We start from the raw sequence: 15,325 nt of genomic DNA on the forward strand, positions 1-15,325 counted from the left end.
CACTTTTGAGAGAGGTGTATCTTTGCTCTGGAAACTGTTATTGAGCATATTAAAGCTGTAATGATATGCTTCTTCTAAAAAAAATAATAAAAGAAAAAAAAGTTTTTTGCTTCTTTTTTGTTTTGTTTCTTTTTGTTGTCAATAGGCATAGGAGTACATGGGAGTACATGGCTGTACTCTCAGCACTCAGGAGGATCTTGAGTTCAAAGCCAGCCTAGATTCAATAGTGAAACCCTAAAATCCCAGCACCAGGCAAGAGAAACCTCCCTTTGAGTTGGTCATGGTAATCTAAAAGACTCCCCAAATCATATAAGCTATTGCCACAGCCTTTGGCTGCTTCTCAGAACTTCAAGGTAAGACTCTATTGCTGAAGAAATCACATATCAGACACAAGACTTGGAGTAATTGAGCTGGAACTGACCTAGAATCCTCTTTCCTTAAAGACCGGCTCTCATGGTATCAGAAGATGCTATATAAACTGCCAAGGGAGAAAACCAATCAGTGGTCCTATTCAGCCAAGAAGTCTACAAACAGCGACAACGACCAGCTCAGCAAAATATCTCTATTTTAGTGGCATTTATATCTTGTGGGTAATCAACAGCTTCTAAGGCTCTCTCAATACAATGTAAAAAAAATGATGTGTTGTTTGTTCAGTTGCTGAGTTCATAGACTCTAGAAAAGAACCTACTTCTGTCACTTTCCCAAACCAATATTAAGTTCTTACTAGATTTTAAATATTTATCCTTGAATTCACAAATAAGTGTAGCTCTCAGCACTCATCAAGGAAGCTTGTTTTAGCAACTGATAAAGTGAAACTTGTTACAAAGTTCAAGAACTGATCAAATGTAGATAATAATCAACTGTGTGGTGCCTAGCCCCAACTGACACATGCAACCCTTTGAAGGGAACATCACAGAAGATGGGGTGGAAAGATTGTAAGATCCAGAGGACCAGGACTCCTGCTGCTAGATAATGCATTCTAGACATGATAGGGAAGCTGCCTCATGAAATCTGTGCAACATGGGTGCCTAACAAGATGTGCATTATGACAATAGCACTAGACATACCAATGTGAATGCAGGAAATAGCACAGGGTCCCACCTCTAGATGAGGCGCTACAGGCTATCAACAGATGCTGAGGGAGGAAGAATCTGTTGTCTTCAGGGACAAGCTCCCTGATAAAGTTACCTAATCCCAAGTGGTCATCCCTAAACACACAGGTACCACTACATGGATGAGAGAGAGACAGACAGAGAGAGAGAGAGACAGACAAACAGACAGACAGAGACAGAGAGACAGAGACAGAGACAGACAGAGAGTATTTAACAATAATAATCAAAGAAGAGGATAAGAAATTGAGAAGGAGTGGGGATGGGGAATGGGACAAGTCAGAGGAGGGAAGAGAGAAGGCTGACAATGATGCACATACAGGACCCATGTATGAAATTCTCAAAAAAAAAAAACTTTAAAACTTGTTAAAGACATTAAAACTTTTGTTATTATCAGTTCTAAAAGCACAGGAAAGTGGAAAAAACAAAGGCAAGCATTTACTTAGTATACTGTAAAATATCAGAAATTCCAAGAATTAAGGTGTGTTGTCATTTGAGGATATAAACACTGGATTAAAGAGTGCCCGCTATACTATCTTTCCCTGTGTTTGATTCACTAACACACTCTGCTCTCAGCTTAGTTCAATATCTCATCCTTTGTATTTTCACAGTAATGTTTTATCTCTAAGACTTTTCTCAGTAAGAACATTTTGCTAGCACCTCTTCTTCTACCTTTTGGCAAAGACGTTTCCTAATTTATAATCATAAATTAGTTACCCATCTCTCAGTTCCCCTGGCTGCATATATAGTTTCTCGAACCTATACACTTGATGTTCCCTTGGTTAGCTTTTTTTTTTTTTTTTTTTTTTTTTAAATTTTTTTTTTTTTATAGCTAGTCCACACTTTATTTTCAGGGTAAATACTTTTCATTTCTTCGCTTTCTCTTTTATCTTTTTTGACTAATTTCCTTTCAATTATCTCTTTTTCTAAACTGTTACATGGGTTTATCACCAAAGACAAGGAAACAACAAAACTATATGCTTTACTGTCAGTTTTTGAAGCCATTAACAGAAAGAGCTAATGGTACTTATACAATGACTCACAGCTCATTAACCTGATAACTACACTTTGGACTATATTGTTTTTGGAACTAGTGTTTCTTGATTAACTATGGTAACTGAAAATCAGAATCATATAAAGTAAGAAACATTTATATTTAACAAATAATTCTAGAATGAATAAACTGACCTATCACCAGCCAGATTTAAAAAACAGGAATTAATTCTCTTCCTTATAATATCATCTTATAATATGAAAGAATCAGAGAAGGTCCCTGAAGATTCAAGTCAGTCAAGGATAAGAGATAAGAGAAGAAATCTACCCTATAATTCCAACTATGTTACTAGTAACAAATCTATGTACTAACACTATATTTCTATGACATAAAACATCTCATACGATGATTGAATGGACCAAGAGAAAAGAGTATTAAACAATATTTTTAGAAATTCGGGGCTGGAGAGATGGCTCAGTGGTTAAGAACACTGGTTGTTCTTGCAGAAGACCTGGCTTCAGTTCCCAGCACCCACACGCAGCTAACATCTGTCCATAACTACAGTTCCAGGGGATCTGAGAGCCTCTTCTGTCCTCCGCAGGCATTGCACAGCACAGATGCACTTACCTACACGCAGGCAATACATGCATACACATAAAATAAAAATAATAAATATCTTTTTTTAATTTAAAAAAAAAGAAATTCAACTAGACACCATCATACAACTATATACTTAGAATGTAACAGACACTACTCTTTAATGTTCTCACATAATTCTCATAAATACTACAAGGTAAAGGGCATTATAATCACCATTGTATGTCCAGGAAAATAACAGAGCATAGAAAAGCCAAACAACTCATCTCAAAACATGCAAATAGTAAACAGCAAGGCCAGGATTTGAACTCAGAAAGGAACTCCCCAAGCCCTTCAAAAATGTTACCATTGTCTGCTTTCTATGAGATGGAAAATACAGTCATTAAATGCCAAACACTGATACCTAGACGATTCACAGATCTAATTCAGTATGATTCAATACCATTAGGAGTTGGTTCTTCTCGAACATCTTCAGATTTCTAGTAAAAGGATAAAGATGCACAACACACACTGATCCAAGGAGTTAGAAAGACCATTACCAGACTGCAGGAGTAGAGTAGAAAAGTTCAAAGTCAGTTACTTTGTTCCAGTGAATACTAACATTAATGCCAGAAGAGAACCATCTGATAAATAAAATTTATTTTATTATTAGACTTGCATTTGTATTTGTATTGTAAGAAATGCTAGTATTTATCATAAATATGTAAAAAAGTAAAGTGCTATAAAAACAAGGTATGTAGAAACAACAAACTTCACAGACATTTTCAGTACCACTGATCCTGAAATTTAATAACACTACTTGCAGAGGTCTGATTTAATAAGAATTCCATATGGAACAGGAACGTGAGGGTCTAATAAGGGTGTATGATACAAGAGCAAAGGGATTAGTCAACTAAAGTAAGTGGATTCCTCTCTAAATATAATCTCCTCATAAGGACATTTAGAACATTTCTATCTCATTAGGAGTATTAAGTAAGAAAAGATTTTCAGTACCAAACAGTCCTAATTATAATTCATCTTAGGAAATAAAGTGGGTTTTCTTAACTAAAATGGAAACTATTTGGCAAGAAACAGCTTTAATGTAATAGCATGACTATCCACAAAGTCAGGCATCAACACAATCCTAACAGAATAAAGGGTTATTAGCTATGAAAACTGAGTAGCTGCTCCAAGAATAACATGTTTTTTCCGTAATATTTCTCAAAATTTACACCTTGCTTTCTCCTGTAAATCCTAACAAGCCAAAGCAGAAGTAACTTTCCTAAGCATAGTGCATCAAATTTGTAAACAGAAGAAACAAAATTCAGTAACAAAGTAAACAAAACAGTTTATTCAATCACATCTGTCACCAAGGTGACACGGTGAGAACAAGATGGTTAAGAAGACTTCACTGGGCCAGCGGCACCTGTTTGGAGAAGGCCCGGTTCCACTTCTCCATGCCACCACAAAGGAGAACTGGCCAACCACGACTTGAGAAAGAAAATCCTTTAACTGATACAGTACCTTGTATGGCACTGTGGTTGTTGTTTGAAGCTCAAAGACAATTTTATTAGAGTCTAAAAGAAAAACTCTAAAGCAGACAAGCTGTAAATCTGGACAGCTGCCTAGAGGAGGGGGATGAGAAGAGTGAGAGAGAAAGTCGTGCTAGCATGGAGCTCAGCTGTGTGGCAGGTAAGCAGGATGGGAACCTTAGAGAAAGAGTGAAAAAGCCCAAAGAACCAAAGGAAGCATATTTGGGCTCTGGCCAGCATCCGAATGAAAAAGAAGAGAGGAAAAAGGGAAAGTTATACCCTTTTGAGTGAGAACTCAAAAAGGCAGGCAAACCAAGCAGAGCCTCATGCTGGCTCTGGGTGACTGCACTGCAGTGTCAGAATTCTGGGAGGGAAACGTGTAGATCCAACAACTGGTGCCCAGTGCTGGCTATCAATTACAGGGGACAGCCTCTCATACTGCCAGATGTCACCACATGCTATTGAGCTGACCCTTCGCTCTTGGAGCACCACAGCCACACTGCAAGCAGTCATTTGTTTCCTATTCCAGACAGAAAATTCTCAGGACCCAATCCTAGCAGAGATCCTCCTACAAATTACTGGGCAGAACTTAGTTGCATGCCTACTCAAAAGGCTGATCACCTCTAAAGAGAATGCAGTTATCATAACTAAGAACATGAGATATCTTCTCTCTTCTTTGTGGCGACCAAAGATTTTCTTGTTCCTATTCTTACCCCTAGACACCTAGAAAGGACACGGTATAGATGTCAGTATGTTTAGGCTAGATGCATCATTTACATACACTACTTTTAAAAATTCATATGGCAACTATGAACAAGTTCCCCAATGAAAAGAAGTGCAACAGTCAATATCATCGCTACTTAGAGCTGGCTAAGAGAACACTATGATTAGAAAAATAGTGATACCAATAAAATATTTTTAAAAAAGGGAGGGGGGCTGGAGAGATGGCCCAGCGGATAAGAACACTGACTGTTCTTGCAGAAGACCTGGTTTCGAATCCCAGCACCCACATGGCAGCTAACAACTGTCTGTAACTCCAGATCCAGGGGATCCGACAGTCTCTTCTGTCCTCTGCAGGCATTGCACGACATGGGTGCACTTACTTGCATGCTGGCAATACATGCATACACATAAAATAAAAATAATAAATAAAACATTTAAAAAAAAAGAAAAATAGGGATACCAGAAGACAATGCATTACTTTACTTCTTAGGTAAAAGCCAGTAAGTCAAAACAGCTTTTATAAAGTAGTATTTCTCAGCCAATAGCATGGATCAGAACAACAGTTTATGTTATCAATGTACACTTTTCAGTATAATCTAGTAAAACAATCTTATCCAAGCTCACCTTTATAGTCAGCCTCTGCTAGAGAAGTTAGGGGGTAAGGGAGAAACAGGGATGTAGATCTGTCGATCACTTTTTTCACATTCAAGAAATTTTTCGTGACCTTGAAAAGTACAGGGTCAAGTTATCTGATAGAAAACACAAAAGCAGGTGCGTGCGCGCACACACACACACACACACAGACTCACACACTGAAGCATGCGTGCACAGCATGTCCTTATTTCACCTATAAGCTTATGATAAAGGGAAACTCAAACACCCTGAGAAACGGAGAACACAAACCCTCTGAAAAGATGAGCTGCTGCTTCTGTGTCTTCACTTCAGAGACAGCACTCATCCTTAAGTTGGGCCCACTCAGCAGACCCCTTTCAAAAGTACGGATGCAAATGTATTCAGTTTTTTTCTTATTTTTAAGCTAAACTGAACTCCATGAGCACAACCACCTTTCCTACCCGTGTCTTTGGGTTGTTCTTGTAAATGCAGCACCTGCTTTGCCAATTAATGTCATCATTTAAGGCATTTGAAAACTATCACATAAAGTTCAGGATCCATCTCAGGAACAGATTAAGACTTGACTCTTCACTCACAAGGTTCATCCATTATCCAGTCCAATTTGCAACTTTCCTGAGGCCTTCAACTAACGTAAGAAAGATTCAGTGTTCTATATAAAGGTCCCCAGAAAGAATCATACTATAATGATTATAGTTGATAATATAAATGTTGCCTGCATTCATCCTTATTTTTGTGGAGTGTGGACTTTGAAGCAATGCAGGTAGGAAGAGCTGGAAGAAAAGTGGGAAGTTCAAAAGAAGGCAGCAAAGAAGACTCCAAGTGTGACCGATTTTTCTCTACCCCAAGGGATACTTGATCTGCTCATGTCTACACAAACAAGAAATAATTGTTAATTCTGGCCTTTTAAACACACACACTCCTAAAGTCACTGCCATACCGGAAACATTTGGAAGACTGAGCCATCTGATGACAATTACAGGAATCCTGGAAGGAGAAAAAATGTTCAGGGACAGCCAGACAGCCATACAATTAGAAACCTCTGCTCAGTCCCAGAGCTGTCTCCACACCCTCCATGTCACTGCCAGCCAGAGGTGGACGGTAATGCTGTTCTCCACATTCCCAGGCAATGCTAAGGAGAGGCATGCACATGCAACACGGCTCCAGAGAGAACATCATGATACTGGTTCCTTGGTTTTCTCATCCTTTGAAGTAAAACACTTCATGATTGTCATGAGTTTCATTCCCAAGGGTCTGAGATTTATAGGAGTGAAGAATTCCACAGTAAAGAGATGATTTACAATACGAACCACAGAAAATGTTAGTATGAAAACTGAAACTTTACAAATTCCTTTATTCTATGAATTGATCCTTATGAAATACAAGGAAGGGGTTGAAGTAAAGACTGTAGTCAGAAGGAAGAATAGAGCAAGTCACTTTCAAGATTAGGAAATGTTACAAAACTGACATCACCACATTTTTCTGGCACCTAAGACTCAGAAAAACAGCGTATCCAATCCCAAAGCTCTTCAGTGAAGAAAATTTGTGAAACACCAAACTAATATGACTCCAAAGCGCATGTTCCTCCTACAAAGCCATACTGCCAACAGTTACCAAGTGCTCTGAACAGGGACAGAGGCAAAACAACACAGTGACACAACTGATTTATTTCTTCTTGAATATCCATTTCCTAGAAATATGTCATGATTATATTCTTGTGTCATCTAAAATTCTACAAAGCCGGATTGTTAAGTAACCATGTCTTAACACATTCTATAACTAAAGTCTTCCAACTTAAAGTCTTATGTTAGCAAGACAAGAATATTTATAAACTTGAAATAGTACATCTTCATTGTAGATGTCTAAGAAAATAAGAAAGCACACTGAATTATGATGTCACAGAATTCCTGCTGTATTTGTAGACAACGTACTTGTAGAATTAATTTGATAAATGTTTATATATTAGAAATATAACTAATTCATAAATACCCCAAAATACAAAATCTAACATCATAATTTCTAATATTCCTTTATCTTCATTTGGTGGATCATTATGGAAATTAATAGTATCAAAACTGTCAAATTTTCTTTTTATACAGTCAAAAGCTCAGGCCTACTTTGGCAACTAGTGTAGCACCTTTGGTCTTGGCTACTGTAGAAATCTATGTTTGGGTCAGCCCATTTGCAGAGAAGAAAAGAAACAAGTTTCTTTGTTATCAGAAAGCTGAATTTCAACAAATAACACACAACAAAGAATTGCTAGGAGCTCTCACACTCTATCACTATTTCTAAGTTTAATATAGATTTTACATTTTAATTCTGTCTCAAGATAATAACTATGATCTCTATAAGGCAATAATCACCTTGGACTCAGAAAACTTAAGTTCAAGTCCATTCTTTTCTATTGTAGGATGGGGGAGATGGAGCTGACAACCTGAAAACATCTATGTGCCCCTCCAACCTATGGAAAACATACATCACTATATAGCCATTTCACTGAACTTCATTATTAATTTGCAATCTTTCTGAGCATAGCAAACTAGGAACATATTAATTATCATTGTGTGCTACCTTTTAAAATAAAATCCCCTGGCTCTCTAAAGGTGACAACATTATCTAGTTTGAAGTTAGATATGTGTTTGATGACAGTTTTCATATAAAAAGGTCCAAAAGTTATGGATGGAGCTCACAGGTTAAATACTTACCTACCATATTCCAGGGTCTGGGGTTCATTTCCCAGAACTGCCAATAAAACAAACCAACAAAGCCAAATTTGAGTCCCAAGATGGGAAAGATCTGTTAATATCTGGTATCTTGCTGAAAAGTCTTGAAAAATTGTGGTTTCTTGTCACCCCAGAAAGCAATCTGACCTAAAACATAGCTCCACAATAGCCAAAACAAAAGGTATCACTTTAAGGTGCCAGAGGGGAAATGAACATCCATGCCAAGACCCAGGAAAGAAAGCAAGACTATCCCACCGAAGAGACAACTATCTCCAAAAGGAAAGTGTGAGCTATCCTCGGGGAGGAAGAGGTCCAACTCCTCATTTTCATTTGGTTCTGCTCCCATGTATCAAGTTAATGTTTTAGCTCAGTGAAAGTAATTACCAGCCAGGTTCTGCAATCCATCAATTCACCCTGGGCATTCCTGCTGATTCTTTCTTTGGTCTCTAGGACCCAAGAATCCCTTTTGTTGATCTGTAAGTGCAAAGGAAAGGTTGGTTGTTAACTAGTTTCTTTCTATTCTAAATTTCTGCCAAGTAATTAGGAACAGAAAATGAACTATTTTCATGTTTTTGTTAATGGAATCTATGGGGGTTAGAATAGTCATAGCTTCTCACAAAAATAAGATTAAAACCATACATCTTTGACAGCCCCCCACACCCCAAGTAGAATGAACAAATGCAATTTGATTCTAAGCTGTGAATTCAGGAACTCAATCCAAATCACCTCCATTCTAATTTAGGCCAATACAGAAAATGTGTTTGAACTTACAAAAGATGTTCTTATATCCTCATATCATCTGAAAGGAAAGCCTTGCTATCCCCATTTTACAGGCAAAGATAACAAAGTTTGGAGGTTAAATGTGCCAACTCAACTCCAAGGTCACACTTAAACTGTTACAAAGCACTCTCCTGATACAAAACACTAGACTTCCGAGTATTTTTCCAAGTAATCTTAATATGTTACAGCTTAAATGAATTCCAACTGGAAGCAATATTAAAAATCAAGAACTTTATAGAGATTTATAGAAAGCCATCATGAGAGTTCATCACACAGCAGTCATGTGTTCATTTTGCATTCTCTAATAAATAGAGATGATAAAGGCATTCCAAAATTGTCCCTTGGCGATCCCTACCAACTTCTAAGTCCATTTCCTTTGCTTATACTGATATGCAGTATAAGTATAATAATGTTATGCCCATAGAAAATACATGTGGTTGGCAGAAGACAGGGAACCACGTGACAATAACGACAATAACAGTGAAGCCCTTTCTGACACTGTAGCTAGAAAGGAAACTGCTGCCTTTGGTGATCAGCAAATTCTATGCATAGAGGGATCCATACTATACACATTATCAACTGAAATGCCAAATGGCTTTCTGAGCTATTCAAACATCTCAGTCAATGATGGACCAAATATTCAATGTAGTCCAATAGATTGTAATGAAGCTGAACATTTAAAAATATTTTACTTTTAATAACTTTATTTAAATTTTATGAGTATATTGCCTGCATGTACGTAAGTGCACCTGTGTCATGCAGTGCAGTGCTTGCAGAGGTCAGAAGAGAGTGTCAGATCCCCTTGGAACAGTTGTTACAGATAGCTGTTAGCTGCCATTTGGGTGCTGGGATTCAAACTTGGGTCTTCTGCAAGAATAGCCAGTGCTCTTAACCACTGAATCACATCTCCAGCCCTGAAGTTGAACCTTTTTTTTTTTTTTTTTTTTTTTTTAAGCTAGTAAACACATAGTTGAAAAAGAGGACAGAGAAAAAGAAACTTCGGAAGTAAAAATTCACAAAAAGATTCACAGTAATAGGTTCAGTAGAATCTTTTGCAGCTTCTTAAAACATTAGACCTCTGTAACAGGAAGTTCCTCTGTCCGACCACTATGACACAAGCTATGGTCCCGCCTCCTTCCCAAGCAGGTGGAAGCCCATCACCTCTCTCAATCAGTTGACCTTAGCTGCATGAAGGGGAGGAGCCACCACCATACTGAGCACGGAGGGCAAGTGGGCAAGCAGCCCTGTGTGAAAAGCTGGGAGAGACAGGGGCAGGACACGCTGATGGCGGTGTTTCATGCCTTTGTAAATCACCCCCTCCTGGATGTCATAAACTATGCAAAACCCAAACAGAAGGTATTCTGTTGGTTTATTAGCCCTGGGACCTCAAAGAGCATGGGTGAAATAACCCCTATCACCAAAAGGGTTTTATTAGAGAGAAATGCTCGTGGTATATTATCTGCTTATAAATAAATATATGATGAAAAAAGAAAAAACCACACAAACTACCATGGGCATTTTTCTGAAGCATCACAGGCAGTTCCTCAAAAGGGATCCAGAGCAAGTGTTACTCTATCACTGCCAATGAAGACCTTTCAGAGGGACAAGATGTGATCCTGATACGATATAGGCCCAGGTTTGTATGTGTGTTTGCATATTAATCTTTGACAAAAAGTTTGTTTACATAAAAATTTCTGCAAACAAGTAAAATAGCCTGTATTTTTGTATTGCTGTATGAGTGTGTCAATGACTTTTTATATTTTTACTGACTTTTCGAGAATTTCAGAAATGTACTTTAATAATATTCTGACCCCCGCCCCTCTCTTCATCGCTCCCCTTACTTCCCCTTGTCCGATTTCATGTGCTCTATTTTTTTTTTTTACAGTCTATCATGTCTAATTCGTATCCCCAAATGCCCTTCAGTATGGGTCCAACTCCTGAAGCCTGGCCAGTCTACCCAGTGTCACACCCATGAAGAAAACTGACTCTCCCTCTCCCAGTAGTTTTTAGTCAGCAACAGTTCCTCAACTAGGGCTGTGGCTTCTTACCCTCCCCTCATCTGTGCCTAGGTTTTGTCTGGCCTCAGCCTGTATATGTCTTGTGCATGCTGTCACCACTGCTGGGGAGTTATATGAGTAATGGCCCTGCACTCTGGAAAATACTGTTTCCTTGTGGTCATCCACCATCTCTGGCTCATACAATCTTTCTGCTCCCTCTTCTGCAATTATCCTTGAGCCTCAGAGGCAACAGTTTGATACAGGTGTCCCATTTAGGGCTAAGCACTCTGCAGTATATTATTCTGTGCATGTTCAAGGTGTTAGTATTTTAAGCTAAGAATAATACAACATCAAAAACATGAAAACACCTATAAAGTACAAAAATTTATACCAAATTATTGAGAAAGAATATTTAACAAATTTAATAAATTCAGTATAACCTAAGTATATAATGTTTATAAAAGTCCCCAGTAGTTTATCCCAGATCCTCACTTTCAATCACTCACTCACTCACAACTCATCCAAATGCAACTTTCATTCCTAAGAAATGTTTCATATAGATGCATTAATTTTTCAATTCTTATATTATATTTCTATCACCTTTTCTATGTTCAGATATGTTTAGATACACAAGTATCATTGTTACAACTGCCTACTATATGTTGTAGAGTATGCTATCCAATTCTGACACCTAGTAACAAGGGGCTACATTGTACAACCTTGATGAATAGCAGGCTACACTATCTAAGATTGTGTATGGATACTCAATGACAGTCACATAACTAAATTTAAATCTTCTGGCATGTCCCCATTGTTAAGTGACACATGAAAAACACAACACATTTGAGTTTTTCACTGAATAAAAGCAAGGTTCTAGAGTGTACAATCAGCACAGGCAACATCTAGACTCCTTAGGTGTATCAAATCAGCTATGTCCTATATACATATATTCATATTATTGTCAAATCTACATATAGTCTAGTTGTAAGCAATTTGAGAGTATAACAAAATGTAAAGAAGTAGATTTTAGTCATAATCACAAAGTCAATGATGACGATACTGGCATTTTTCCTTCAGGTGTTTTTTCTCTCTGACTGATGAATCATTTGAAATATTTTCTTTTCACAGAAAAGGGAAATATTACCTTTGACAGACAGTAATAACTAGGGTAATACAGACTAGAAGAAATCAATTCCATGTACTTATAGCATGAGTTCACATTCCCTAAGTAAAGAAATGAGATTAGTGCTGAAGAGCATTAAACACCTTTGGAAACCAAGAAAGGTCACCATCTAACTCGTTCTGCTGTGACAGCTACAGAATCATAATAAATAATAATCTATACTGAGTACAAAGAGGTAGCCTTGTCAGAATTTGTTTTGTTCTGTAGAACTTCTCTACTTTCCAATATCCTGTTTTGGCACTGAAATTATTAACCCCAATTACCTTAACAAAGAGAAAGGAATCTAGTTCACCCAGAAAAGAAACTATACTGGGGGGGAAAACACAAAAGCTCCTATTTCCTTCACAAAAATATAGCTAGAAAATACAAAGAAAATATTACCTAAATATAGTATATATGGCTTTTTTTTTTGGCCAAGGAACACAGCCTCAGACCTCCGTAATTTAAAATGGACAGTTCAAAAGTAAGGTCAAATGGAAAGTGATCTGCTTTTCACATTTAAAAGTAGAAACAAATGGAACCAATGACCTGGCCAAGAGCCACTGGAACAGAAACATATTTCATAGCAGTTTCACTGATCATGTATTTCTAAGGTACCTGTTTATAGAAAAGGTACTTTTTGTACTACTTACTACTGAGTAAACACAAGTTTAAATACTTTTCTGTACAACAGATCTGGAATTTTATTTCCACAGCCTAGTGATTTTAATGTCCAGTGACCCTCTTAAGCACTGCCAGTATCAACATCTGGTACCTGCGCAAAGAAAATGGATTCTAAAAGATTCTTTAAAACCCTACCATTTTCATCATGTGCTTTAAATATGTTTCTAAGACAGTTTTTTTCCCTTTTTTCTAATAAGGCAAAAAAGTATGACAACAAAGTAAGAAACTATCAGACAGCTATATATTTTAAAAGAAAAGAATTATCTGAAATTGAGTTGTTATTCATGTTTTCTCATCTCTCTGAAGAGTCTATAAACATAATGGTCTTCAACCTGATTAAACACCTAAGTAAGTGTAAGCATCTCCCTATAAATATATAAACTTGGGGGGAAAAGACTTCAAAAATCCAAAGCATATTCTCTGTGCAGTTCTTGAAACTTTTCCGATTTCTTCTTCCTCCTGTATTTCCTCATATAAGGCTCTTGATGACCTCACACCACCAGATTTTAACAAAAATGATGATAATAATAGTAATAAAATAATAATATGGATAACTATGGTATCCATTGTCTGTAAAAGCTTTATTAGAAATCTCAAAAGTACCCCAAATTCACTTATCTACAAATTCTTAATATAGAAAGTTCAAAATGACTTTCAAAAATATGGCTATAAATAGGTTATTACTGAAACTGACAGTACTTCCAACAGAAATGCCTAAAAGGACAATTTTTTTAAAAGTCAAAAATTTCATTCTGACACCTTCTTTAGTTCAAAAGACAACCACAAGAGTAGGAGACTGCTTCCCAACTACGAGTTGGTTGAAACAAAAGAATAATCTTCAATTACATAGCTTCAAGATGCTTGCCTGGGAGTTCATTTCTATATAAACCCCTCCCTGTCTGTGGTTCTGGCACGTCTGAAGTTATCATTGCATAAGTAGAACAGCCCATAAAAGTTTCTCTCCTATTTCAATCCCATCCACTACTAACACATGAGACACGCAATGGGGGATTCACAGCTAATGCATCAATTTTTTTCACAAGCACTCATGTTACATCACACACCTGCTTAGTATCCAAAATAAAATGACTTCCGCATGAGAGGAATTTTCTCAAAGAAAAAGCATAGCCATCATTCATTTCTTAGCCAAACATACTCAAGGAGACTCAGCATTGGGGCAGTTAGAGTGCAAATATATTAGCCACGATTTCAGCAACTGCCTGTCATGTCGAATAGTATGAGGAAGAGAGATAGTAATTATTGCCAAGAAACCATTAGAGGGCTCCTTAGCAAAACAAGATGCCGGTGCAAAGTAATGGACAAGCAGTCCACTGCAGTGTCTTTTCCTATTCCATTTAGCTACATGTCAGTCCTATCAAATCATATGACACTTGCAATGTAGGCAGGCTCAGTACAATTAGCAAGATCTCTGCTCCCATGCTCTTTCACTGGGGCTACAATAAGCAACCACATTTGTACAGCCAGAAATGACTTCTTGATTGCTTGTGACGCAGAGATCTAAAGCTATTCCTTTAAGACAAATGCCCACTGGTCTTGCTTTTGCAACAAAACCTTCAGGTTCTGATATCATCTTTGAATGAGAAGATACCAGTCGAATAGAAACAACTTGCTTCAAATTCACACTACCCTTCTCTAGTGAGATGCTTTTCAACCCCATAGGCAGGGAACTGAAGGGTTTTTGCAAAAATACACTATTTTAAAACCCTAGGATTAAGATTCTGGTGGGTCCTTAACTTCACATCTATACATTCTCCTGAGGTCAGAGAATATTCTCTATATTTAGAAGTCAAACACAACTAGACTAAATAGGAATGATGTTTCACCTTTTTTCTTGATCAAATGGAGAGCAGTTAACTTTGGAGAATGGCAGATAATTGTGTATTACTGGGCGATCTTATTAACCATGTATCCAATACCTTGGTGGGCATTTAAAGAACAGACTAGAACATTCCATAAACAATGTCTTTTCAAATGTTCCCCATTTCATACACAACCTGCAACTCAAACTTTAAATGGACATGTGTTTTGATCACTGTCATTTTCCTGTATTTCTAAGCATCTAGAGCTGTACAGGGCCCAAGAAGTAACACTAGTTCTAGATGTATATCTTGTATGTTCCCGACTAAGTGGGAAAGCACCAAGCACTGGTTCGGTTTTAAAATACTATGATTTCAAAAATCACTAGTACTGTGAATTCGAGGCCAGCTTGGTCTACATAGTGAGTTCCAGGACAGCTGAGGCTACAAGGAGACCCTGTCTCAAAAAGACAAAAAACAAAAACAAAAACAAAAACAAAAAAACACTAATACCAAAACATTTATTTTAAAAATGGCAAAGGAACCAGTGTGGTGGTGCATGCCTTTAATCTCAGCACTTGGGAGGCAGAGGCAGGGG

The 15,325-nt window shown here is 37.4% G+C and overlaps 1 protein-coding gene across 14 annotated transcripts in view; it reads right to left on the minus strand.

Moving 5' to 3' along the window:
* Bnc2 (basonuclin 2) overlaps positions 1-15,325 on the minus strand; it is a 435,111-nt gene that overhangs the window by 354,022 nt on the left and 65,764 nt on the right. For 10 of the 14 annotated variants that reach the window (XM_029565769.1, XM_029565767.1, XM_029565766.1 and 7 more), the window contains exon 2: positions 8,672-8,761. The exons of the other annotated variants lie outside the window; for them this stretch is intronic. In XM_029565769.1, coding sequence (XP_029421629.1) covers positions 8,672-8,761 — 90 coding nt within the window. The remainder of the gene's footprint in view (positions 1-8,671; positions 8,762-15,325) is intronic. 14 annotated transcript variants of the gene reach the window in all.

The sequence above is a fragment of the Nannospalax galili genome, unplaced genomic scaffold (genome assembly GCF_000622305.1).
Source record: "Nannospalax galili isolate Female #2095 unplaced genomic scaffold, S.galili_v1.0 scaffold98, whole genome shotgun sequence".
NCBI classification, from domain to species: Eukaryota; Metazoa; Chordata; class Mammalia; order Rodentia; family Spalacidae; genus Nannospalax; species Nannospalax galili.